General features: G+C 44.4%; 1 protein-coding gene across 1 annotated transcript; it reads left to right on the forward strand.

Moving 5' to 3' along the window:
- Nucleotides 1-933: 933 nt before the first annotated feature.
- LOC135552182 (BTB/POZ domain-containing protein KCTD19-like) lies at nt 934-12,031 on the forward strand. Its single transcript, XM_064983647.1, has 5 exons — nt 934-1,209; nt 1,842-1,989; nt 3,527-3,715; nt 8,953-9,075; nt 11,979-12,031. The coding sequence occupies exons 1-5, from the start codon at nt 934-936 to the stop codon at nt 12,029-12,031; spliced, it is 789 nt and encodes a 262-aa protein (XP_064839719.1).
- The last annotated feature ends 367 nt before the right edge of the window (nt 12,032-12,398 follow it).

Consider the following 12,398-nt stretch of genomic DNA (forward strand, 5'->3'; position numbering starts at 1 on the left):
CACACACACACACACACACAATTAACTCAACATCCTGTCTGTCAAAAGTCTGTGCCAAGACTCAGCTTTTTGTCACCCTCCAAAAATGTGTTTTTTGTATTTATGTATTTTCCACAAGTCGTTGGTGTCCAATAATAACTCTCTGTTGGGACATCTAAATGAACACATAACAGAACAAACAGAGTCCAGAGTCCAGAGAATCCAGCCAAGCAGACTAATCTAATGAGTTCAACATTGAACATCAATTCAAGCCTTTGTCAAGATTGTACTGCGTTCTAATGAATAGAGTCTACTCTGTAAACGTTGTAGGCTATGTTTGGCATACTTTGAAATTACATTGTATTTGTAATAGACCTGCTTTTTATATGCACTCAAATGTATGTATCAAAACAATAAAAAATATATTTAAAAAATAACTTCTAAAGAAAGATAGCATTAGTTATCATAATACACTTTTCTGTATTGTCATTTGTGTAATTAGATGATAATAACGCGATGTTTGTTCACACCCGCCGAAGCTACTCGGTTTTTCCTCCAGCGGGCCTTTAATTCTGACGTCACTGACGCAGAGAGACCGTTTCAGTGACGTCACGGTCCACATATTAAACGGTTCCTTGAGGCCAGCTGTCAAAACGGAGACAAAATCGACTTTCTTCGCAATAGCCAGGCATATATTTTCAAACAGTAGTGCATTTTTATTTTTTTATTTTTACAATTTGCGAGAATAGGCTACTATAAAAGTTTGATTAAGAAGAAGGTAGCTGATGAATAATGAATTGGGGGTGATTTTTGATAGCTAGCCAGATGTTAGCAACGGGCAAAGTGAAGTGGAGACGGTAGTTGCTGCGAGGTTTATAACTAATTATCTTTCTGTTTCTTTACCTGGCTTTTGCGTAAAGTTTATTTTAAAAAAGTCAGCTACTATAATGCCAAATGGCAACTGAACAGGACAATGAATTTTGTTCCTTCAACGTTGGTGGTTGTTTTTTTTCCATCCGGTTCAACCGACTTTCTCACCTTCAGGACTCCTTGCTTTTCAAAGACACGTCTTCTGGTCAGAAACCACGGTGGTTTATCGACAGAGACGGATGCACATTCAGACATGTACAGTATTATCTACAAACTGGAAAACTAGCTACATCATGTGTATCAGAACTAAATATTTTATATGAGCTTACTGCAGGTCTACGTCTAACGTCACTGCTGCAGGTAAATCAATTCATCAATCAACCCTTTTGCCGTTTGCAAAGTTAAAGACATAATTATTAGTCTACCTACTATGGTAAAGTAACGCAAACAGTCTCACTGTTTCACAATAACATTCAATCAAGGTTTAAAGTAAAAAAAAAAACTAAATCAAAACAATAAGGCTGCATTTAGACAAGCAGCCCAATTCTGATCTTTTTTTCTTCTCAATAATTGGTCTTTTGACCAATCAGTTAAGCTCTGAAAAAGATTGGATTTGAAGAAGTCTGATGTGATTGGTCGGGAAAGACCTTGTACTACATCATTGAGTCTAACATAAACAATATACTTGGACAACTTTTTAAGAATAAGTTAATTTATACCGAAAATATTTAATGTTTACACTATCATAATTTATATCCTAGTGTGTACATATCAGTTATATTACTATGCATACTAACTTCCTATAATTACTTGTTATTTTTTTATTAAAATGTGGATTATTATTGATATTGATACTGTAATGTTGAGGGAGGCAGATCTAAGCATTTCACTGCACCTTTTATACCAGGTGCTGTAAACTATATGTAACAAATAACATTTGATTTGATATAAAGTGGGCTCGTGATTTATGTCCTCGGTTAATTTCCCACTAGGCCTTAGAGAACCTCCAGTCAGGGAAGCATTTCCTGCGAGACCGGCCAGTAGACCTGCAGGTGACTGAGAGAGCCACCCTGAACTACTGGAAGACCAGAATCTGTAACACCAGAGAACCTGAACCCATAGCCAGCCCAGTGTCCTCAGGTAGGCCCCCCATATCCAGCCCTGTGTCGTCAGGTAGGCCCCCATAGCCAGCCCAGTGTCCTCAGGTAGGCCCCCCATAGCCAGCCCTGTGTCGTCAGGTAGGCCCCCACAGCCAGCCTAGTGTCCTCAGGTAGGCCCCACAGCCAGCCCAGTGTCCTCAGGTAGGCCCCCATAGCCAGCCCAGTGTCCTCAGGTAGGCCCCCCATAGCCAGCCCAGTGTCCTCAGGTAGGCCCCCCATAGCCAGCCCAGTGTCCTCAGGTAGGCCCCCATAGCCACCCCAGTGTCCTCAGGTAGGCCCTCCATAGCCAGCCCAGTGTCTTCAGGTAGGCCCCCATAGCCAGCCCAGTGTCCTCAGGTAGGGCCCCCATAGCCAGCCCAGTGTCCTCAGGTAGGGCCCCCATAGCCAGCCCAGTGTCCTCAGGTAGGCCCCCCACAGCCAGCCCAGTGTCCCAGGTAGGCCCCCCATAGCCAGCCCAGTGTCCTCAGGTAGCCAGCCCCTCAGGTAGGCCCCCCATATCCAGCCCAGTGTCCTCAGGTAGGCCCCCCATAGCCAGCCCAGTGTCCTCAGGTAGGCCCCCCACAGCCAGCCCAGTGTCCTCAGGTAGGCCCCCCATATCCAGCCCAGTGTCCTCAGGTAGGCCCCCCATAGCCAGCCCAGTGTCCTCAGGTAGGCCCCCCACAGCCAGCCCAATGTCCTCAGGTAGGCCCCCCACAGCCAGCCCAGTGTCCTCAGGTAGGCCCCCCACAGCCAGCCCAATGTCCTCAGGTAGGCCCTCCATAGCCAGCCCAGTGTCCTCAGGTAGGCCCCCATAGCCAGCCCTGTGTCGTCAGGTAGGCCCCCCATATCCAGCCCAGTGTCCTCAGGTAGGCCCCCCATAGCCAGCCCAGTGTCCTCAGGTAGGCCCCCCACAGCCAGCCCAGTGTCCTCAGGTAGGCCCCCCATATCCAGCCCAGTGTCCTCAGGTAGGCCCCCCATAGCCAGCCCAGTGTCCTCAGGTAGGCCCCCACAGCCAGCCCAATGTCCTCAGGTAGGCCCCCCACAGCCAGCCCAGTGTCCTCAGGTAGGCCCCCCACAGCCAGCCCAGTGTCCTCAGGTAGGCCCCCCACAGCCAGCCCAGTGTCCTCAGGTAGGCCCCCATAGCCAGCCCAGTGTCCTCAGGTAGGCCCCCCATAGCCAGCCCAATGTCCTCAGGTAGGCCCTCCATAGCCAGCCCAGTGTCCTCAGGTAGGCCCCCATAGCCAGCCCAGTGTCCTCAGGTAGGCCCCCCATAGCCAGCCCAGTGTCTTCAGGTAGGCCCCCATAGCCAGCCCAGTGTCCTCAGGTAGGCCCCCATAGCCAGCCCAGTGTCCTCAGGTAGGCCCCCCTTGCCAGCCCAGTGTCCTCAGGTAGGCCCCCCATAGCCAGCCCAGTGTCCTCAGGTAGGTAACACCAGACAGCCTGTGCCCATAACCAGCCCAGTGTACTAAGGTAGGTAACAGCTTTTGCTTAAACAGGCAAGAATTGCTACAATATGATGTCACTGTGTTGTTGTGTAGGTCACGATGCGGTACCCCTGGGTCTGGTGGGGACTCCTCTGGTCGACGGCGACGAGGAGGTGCTGTACTGCTTCGTTCCCATGGAGACGGTCCGCCTGTACCCCGCCCTGGTGACGCCTCACAACCTGCTGTGGCTGTGTGACGACCTGGTCGTCATCGAGTGTGACAGCTCTCTCTTCAGATTCATAGGTAAGTTTTTAATTAAATTATTTACTGAGGCCTAGGGACCATAGGCTATCGAGGACTCATCTCCATCACACTCTGTTCTGGGCAGCGAGTCTTCTCAACCCTGTTCCACCCCATACCGGATGTTCTGGTGTCTGCTTCAATATCTCTGGTATCTGACTCTCTACTGTAATGGTTATTATCTCTAGTAGCTACAGTCAGGACCCTATCTACTATCTCTGGTATCTGACTCTCCACTGTAATGGTTATTATCTCTAGTAGCTACAGTCAGGACCCTATCTACTATCTCTGGTATCTGACTCTCTACTGTAATGGTTATTATCTCTAGTAGCTACAGTCAGGACCCTATCTACTATCTCTGGTATCTGACTCTCCACTGTAATGGTTATTATCTCTAGTAGCTACAGTCAGGACCCTATCTACTATCTCTGGTATCTGACTCTCCACTGTAATGGTTATTATCTCTAGTAGCTACAGTCAGGACCCTATCTACTCTCTCTGGTATCTGACTCTCCACTGTAATGGTTATTATCTCTAGTAGCTACAGTCAGGACCCTATCTACTATCTCTGGTATCTGACTCTCCACTGTAATGGTTATTATCTCTAGTAGCTACAGTCAGGACCCTATCTACTCTCTCTGGTATCTGACTCTCTACTGTAATGGTTATTATCTCTAGTAGCTACAGTCAGGACCCTATCTACTATCTCTGGTATCTGACTCTCCACTGTAATGGTTATTATCTCTAGTAGCTACAGTCAGGACCCTATCTACTATCTCTGGTATCTGACTCTCTACTGTAATGGTTATTATCTCTAGTAGCTACAGTCAGGACCCTATCTACTATCTCTGGTATCTGACTCTCTACTGTAATGGTTATTATCTCTAGTAGCTACAGTCAGGACCCTATCTACTATCTCTGGTATCTGACTCTCCACTGTAATGGTTATTATCTCTAGTAGCTACAGTCAGGACCCTATCTACTATCTCTGGTATCTGACTCTCCACTGTAATGGTTATTATCTCTAGTAGCTACAGTCAGGACCCTATCTACTATCTCTGGTATCTGACTCTCCACTGTAATGGTTATTATCTCTAGTAGCTACAGTCAGGACCCTATCTACTATCTCTGGTATCTGACTCTCTACTGTAATGGTTATTATCTCTAGTAGCTACAGTCAGGACCCTATCTACTATCTCTGGTATCTGACTCTCCACTGTAATGGTTATTATCTCTAGTAGCTACAGTCAGGACCCTATCTACTATCTCTGGTATCTGACTCTCCACTGTAATGGTTATTATCTCTAGTAGCTACAGTCAGGACCCTATCTACTATCTCTGGTATCTGACTCTCTACTGTAATGGTTATTATCTCTAGTAGCTACAGTCAGGACCCTATCTACTATCTCTGGTATCTGACTCTCTACTGTAATGGTTATTATCTCTAGTAGCTACAGTCAGGACCCTATCTACTATCTCTGGTATCTGACTCTCCACTGTAATGGTTATTATCTCTAGTAGCTACAGTCAGGACCCTATCTACTATCTCTGGTATCTGACTCTCCACTGTAATGGTTATTATCTCTAGTAGCTACAGTCAGGACCCTATCTACTATCTCTGGTATCTGACTCTCCACTGTAATGGTTATTATCTCTAGTAGCTACAGTCAGGACCCTATCTACTATCTCTGGTATCTGACTCTCTACTGTAATGGTTATTATCTCTAGTAGCTACAGTCAGGACCCTATCTACTATCTCTGGTATCTGACTCTCCACTGTAATGGTTATTATCTCTAGTAGCTACAGTCAGGACCCTATCTACTATCTCTGGTATCTGACTCTCCACTGTAATGGTTATTATCTCTAGTAGCTACAGTCAGGACCCTATCTACTATCTCTGGTATCTGACTCTCCACTGTAATGGTTATTATCTCTAGTAGCTACAGTCAGGACCCTATCTACTATCTCTGGTATCTGACTCTCCACTGTAATGGTTATTATCTCTAGTAGCTACAGTCAGGACCCTATCTACTATCTCTGGTATCTGACTCTCCACTGTAATGGTTATTATCTCTAGTAGCTACAGTCAGGACCCTATCTACTATCTGGTATCTGACTCTCCACTGTAATGGTTATTATCTCTAGTAGCTACAGTCAGGACCCTATCTACTATCTCTGGTATCTGACTCTCTACTGTAATGGTTATTATCTCTAGTAGCTACAGTCAGGACCCTATCTACTATCTCTGGTATCTGACTCTCCACTGTAATGGTTATTATCTCTAGTAGCTACAGTCAGGACCCTATCTACTATCTCTGGTATCTGACTCTCTACTGTAATGGTTATTATCTCTAGTAGCTACAGTCAGGACCCTATCTACTATCTCTGGTATCTGACTCTCTACTGTAATGGTTATTATCTCTAGTAGCTACAGTCAGGACCCTATCTACTATCTCTGGTATCTGACTCTCCACTGTAATGGTTATTATCTCTAGTAGCTACAGTCAGGACCCTATCTACTATCTCTGGTATCTGACTCTCCACTGTAATGGTTATTATCTCTAGTAGCTACAGTCAGGACCCTATCTACTATCTCTGGTATCTGACTCTCCACTGTAATGGTTATTATCTCTAGTAGCTACAGTCAGGACCCTATCTACTCTCTGGTGTCTGACTCTCCACTGTAATGGTTATTATCTCTAGTAGCTACAGTCAGGACCCTATCTACTATCTCTGGTATCTGACTCTCTACTGTAATGGTTATTATCTCTAGTAGCTACAGTCAGGACCCTATCTACTATCTCTGGTATCTGACTCTACTGTAATGGGTATTATCTCTAGTAGCTACAGTCAGGACCCTATCTACTCTCTGGTATCTGACTCTTCACTGTAATGGTTATTATCTCTAGTAGCTACAGTCAGGACCCTATCTACTATCTCTGGTATCTGACTCTCAACTGTAATGATTCCTGTCATTGTGTTATTATCTCTAGTAGCTACAGTCAGGTCCCTATCTACTCTCTCTGGTATCTGACTCTCTACTGTAATGATTATTATCTCTAGGAGCTACAGTCAGGACCCTATCTACTATCTCTGGTATCTGACTCTCCACTGTAATGGTTATTATCTCTAGTAGCTACAGTCAGGACCCTATCTACTATCTCTGGTATCTGACTCTCTACTGTAATGGTTATTATCTCTAGTAGCTACAGTCAGGACACTATCTACTATCTCTGGTATCTGACTCTCTACTGTAATGGTTATTATCTCTAGTAGCTACAGTCAGGACCCTATCTACTATCTCTGGTATCTGACTCTCTACTGTAATGGTTATTATCTCTAGTAGCTACAGTCAGGACCCTATCTACTATCTCTGGTATCTGACTCTCCACTGTAATGGTTATTATCTCTAGTAGCTACAGTCAGGACCCTATCTACTATCTCTGGTATCTGACTCTCTACTGTAATGGTTATTATCTCTAGTAGCTACAGTCAGGACACTATCTACTATCTCTGGTATCTGACTCTCTACTGTAATGGTTATTATCTCTAGTAGCTACAGTCAGGACCCTATCTACTATCTGGTATCTGACTCTCTACTGTAATGGTTATTATCTCTAGTAGCTACAGTCAGGACCCTATCTACTATCTCTGGTATCTGACTCTCTACTGTAATGGTTATTATCTCTAGTAGCTACAGTCAGGACCCTATCTACTATCTCTGGTATCTGACTCTCTACTGTAATGGTTATTATCTCTAGTAGCTACAGTCAGGACCCTATCTACTCTCTGGTATCTGACTCTCTACTGTAATGGTTATTATCTCTAGTAGCTACAGTCAGGACCCTATCTACTATCTCTGGTATCTGACTCTCCACTGTAATGGTTATTATCTCTAGTAGCTACAGTCAGGACCCTATCTACTATCTCTGGTATCTGACTCTCTACTGTAATGGTTATTATCTCTAGTAGCTACAGTCAGGACCCTATCTACTATCTGGTATCTGACTCTCCACTGTAATGGTTATTATCTCTAGTAGCTACAGTCAGGTCCCTATCTACTATCTCTGGTATCTGACTCTACACTGTAATGGTTATTATCTCTAGTAGCTACAGTCAGGACCCTATCTACTATCTCTGGTATCTGACTCTCTACTGTAATGGTTATTATCTCTAGTAGCTACAGTCAGGACCCTATCTACTATCTCTGGTATCTGACTCTCTACTGTAATGGTTATTATCTCTAGTAGCTACAGTCAGGACCCTATCTACTATCTCTGGTATCTGACTCTCCACTGTAATGGTTATTATCTCTAGTAGCTACAGTCAGGACCCTATCTACTATCTCTGGTATCTGACTCTCTACTGTAATGGTTATTATCTCTAGTAGCTACAGTCAGGACCCTATCTACTATCTCTGGTATCTGACTCTCCACTGTAATGGTTATTATCTCTAGTAGCTACAGTCAGGACCCTATCTACTATCTCTGGTATCTGACTCTCTACTGTAATGGTTATTATCTCTAGTAGCTACAGTCAGGACCCTATCTACTATCTCTGGTATCTGACTCTCTACTGTAATGGTTATTATCTCTAGTAGCTACAGTCAGGACCCTATCTACTATCTCTGGTATCTGACTCTCCACTGTAATGGTTATTATCTCTAGTAGCTACAGTCAGGACCCTATCTACTATCTCTGGTATCTGACTCTCTACTGTAATGGTTATTATCTCTAGTAGCTACAGTCAGGACCCTATCTACTATCTCTGGTATCTGACTCTCTACTGTAATGGTTATTATCTCTAGTAGCTACAGTCAGGACCCTATCTACTCTCTGGTATCTGACTCTCCACTGTAATGATTCATTGTGTTTATCTGGATGGTTCCGTTGATGTAGTGTTTGTTGAACCTCCGAAGGAAATTCATCTGTCAAAATAAGCGTGTTTCTGTGTGTGTGTGTTTCTGTGTATGTGTGTGTTTCTGTGTGTGTGTGTGTTTCTGTGTGTGTGTGTGTTTCTGTGTGTGTGTGTTTGTGTGTTTCTGTGTGTGTGTGTTTCTGTGTGTTGTGTGTGTGTGTGTGTGTGTGTGTGTGTGTGTGTGTGTGTGTTTCTGTATGTGTGCCTGCGTGCGCGCGTGTGTGTGGCGTGTTTGAATGTATTTCCGTGTGTATCTCTGCGAATGCGAAGCAGCAGCATCTCCTAACAGGTGATGAGATCCATGTGTCTGTGTTCTGTTCAGCTAATTACCTTCAGACCGGAAGCATCTTACTGCCAGAGGACTTCAGTGATCATGACAGGCTGAACCAGGAGGCCAGAGCGGCTGGCATGACGGACTTCCTGGAAGAGTTACAGAAACGACCCGGTACGCAGACAGGAATTACAAATGGCTCTTCAATATATAGGGAGTAGGGCTCTGTTCTATAGTAGTACCACTATACAGGGAGTAGGGCTCTGGTCTATAGTAGTACCACTATATAGGGAATAGGGCTCTGGTCTATAGTAGTACCACCATATAGGGAATAGGGCTCTGGTCTATAGTAATACCACTATATAGGGAATAGGGCTCTGGTCTATAGTAGTACCACTATATAGGGAATAGGGCTCTGGTCTATAGTAGTACCACTATATAGGGAATAGGGCTCTGGTCTATAGTAGTGCACTATATAGGGAATAGGGCTCTGGTCTATAGTAGTACCACCATATAGGGAATAGGGCTCTAGTCTATAGTAGTACCACTATATAGGGAATAGGGCTCTGGTCTATAGTAGTACCACTATATAGGGAATAGGGCTCTGGTCTATAGTAGTACCACTATATAGGGAATAGGGCTCTGGTCTATAGTAGTACCACTATATAGGGAATAGGGCTCTGGTCTATAGTAGTACCACTATATAGGGAATAGGGCTCTGGTCTATAGTAGTACCACCATATAGGGAATAGGGCTCTGGTCTATAGTAATACCACTATATAGGGAATAGGGCTCTGGTCTATAGTAGTACCACTATATAGGGAATAGGGCTCTGGTCTATAGTAGTACCACTATATAGGGAATAGGGCTCTGGTCTATAGTAGTACCACTATATAGGGAATAGGGCTCTGGTCTATAGTAGTACCACTATATAGGGAATAGGGCTCTAGTCTATAGTAGTACCACTATATAGGGAATAGGGCTCTGGTCTATAGTAGTACCACTATATAGGGAATAGGGCTCTGGTCTATAGTAGTACCACTATATAGGGAATAGGGCTCTGGTCTATAGTAGTACCACTATATAGGGAATAGGGCTCTGGTCTATAGTAGTACCACTATATAGGGAATAGGGCTCTGGTCTATAGTAGTACCACTATATAGGGAATAGGGCTCTGGTCTATAGTAGTACCACTATATAGGGAATAGGGCTCTGGTCTATAGTAGTACCACTATATAGGGAGTAGGGCTCTGGTCTATAGTAGTACCACTATATAGGGAATAGGGCTCTGGTCTATAGTAGTGCCACTATATAGGGAATAGGGCTCTGGTCTATAGTAGTACCACTATATAGGGAGCAGTGCTCTGGTCTATAGTAGTACCACTATATAGGGAGTAGGGCTCTGGTCTATAGTAGTACCACTATATAGGGAATAGGGCTCTGGTCTATAGTAGTACCACTATAGGGAATAGGGCTCTGGTCTATAGTATACCACTATATAGGGAATAGGGCTCTGGTCTATAGTAGTACCACTATATAGGAATATGGCTCTGGTCTATAGTAGTACCACTATACCTAGGGAATACATTCTGGTCTATTTGTACACTATATGGTGAGGAATAGGGCTCTGGTCTATAGTAGTACCACTATATAGGGAATAGGGCTCTGGTCTATAGTAGTACCACTATATAGGGAATCGGGCTCTGGTCTATAGTAGTACCACTATATAGGGAATAAGGTTCTGGTCTATAGTAGTACCACTATATAGGGAATAGGGCTCTGGTCTATAGTAGTACCACTATATAGGGAATAAGGTTCTGGTCTATAGTAGTACCACTATATAGGGAATAGGGCTCTGGTCTATAGTAGTACCACTATATAGGGAATAGTGCTCTGGTCTATAGTAGTACCAATGATAGGGAATGGGGCTCTGGTCTATAGTCTAGTACCACTATATAGGGAATAGGGCCCTGTCTATAGTAGTACCACTATATAGGAATAGGGCTCTGGTCTATAGTAGTACCACTATAGGAAAGTGCTCTGGTCTATTGTAGTACCACTATAGGGGAGTAGGGCTCTGGTCTATAGTCTATACCTACTGATAGGAATGGGGCCCCTGGTCTATAGTAGTACCACTATATAGGGAATAGGGCCCCTGGTCTATAGTAGTACCAATATATAGGGAATGGGGCTCTGGTCTATAGTAGTACCACTACTAGGAATAGGGCTCTGGTCTATAGTAGTACCACTATATAGGGAATAGGGCTTTGGTCTATAGTAGTACCACTACTAGGGAATCGGGCTTTGGTCTATAGTTGTACCACTATATAGGGAATAGGGCTCTGTCTATAGTAGTACCACTATATAAGGAATCGGGCCCCTGGTCTATAGTATACACTATATAGGGAATGGGGCCTTGTTATAGTATACCACTATATAGGGAGTAGGGCTCTGGTCTATAGTCTATACCACTATATAGGGAATAAGGTTCTGGTCTATAGTAGTCTATACTATGATAGGGAATAGGGCTCTGGTTGTAGTCTATACCACTACTAGGGAATAGGGCCCTGGTCTATAGTAGTACCACTATATAGGAAAGGGCTCTGGTCTATAGTAGTACCAATATATAGGGAATAGGGCTCTGGTAGTCTATAGTACTACTGACTAGGAAAGGGCTCTGGTCTATAGTAGTCTGTACTATATAGGGAATCTGGGGCTCTGGTTGTAGTAGTACCTACTGACTAGGAATAGGGCTCTGTCTATAGTAGTACCACTATATAGGGAATAGGACTCTGGTCTATAGTAGTACCACTATATAGGGAATAGGGCTCTGCTCTATAGTAGTACCACTATATACTCTGGGGCCCCTGTTGTAGTCTATACCACTATATAGGGAATAGGCCCTGGTCTATAGTAGTACCACTATATAGGGAATAGGGCTCTGGTCTATTGTAGTCTAATATACTAGGGAATAGGGCTCTGGTAGTCTATACCTAGGGACTAGTATGGAAACACTTTGGGACACTGTTGTAGTCTATAACATGACTACTAACTACACCGTGTCATTCTTACCACAGAATTGATTGGTGATGACATCATGCAGCCTCAAGATGGCTGCCCTCAGATCTAAGCAACGACAGCAGCAGTTGACCCCTGTTGTAGTCTAACCTACTGTACTATGACCTTTGCCCCTGTTGTGAGGTCTAGGACCTACTCTGGGACAGCTCTGTGGACAGTGCGTGTCATACCTACTGGCTGCACCTCTCTGGCCCCTGCGGGTGGTCTTCCCTACTGACTAGGAGTAAGTCCATTCAATTCAAATACACATCATCAGTGATGATTAGGGACAGGAGTTTCCTGATCTATTGACCCAACTAGGAAACACTCTGGGCCCCTGTTGTAGTCTATAGCTACTGACTAGGAAACACTCTGGGCCCCTGTTGTAGTCTATACCTACTGACTAGGAAACACTCTGGGCCCCTGTTGTAGTCTATAGC

Source organism: Oncorhynchus masou, chromosome 2 (genome assembly GCF_036934945.1).
Source record: "Oncorhynchus masou masou isolate Uvic2021 chromosome 2, UVic_Omas_1.1, whole genome shotgun sequence".
Lineage (NCBI taxonomy): Eukaryota > Metazoa > Chordata > Actinopteri > Salmoniformes > Salmonidae > Oncorhynchus > Oncorhynchus masou.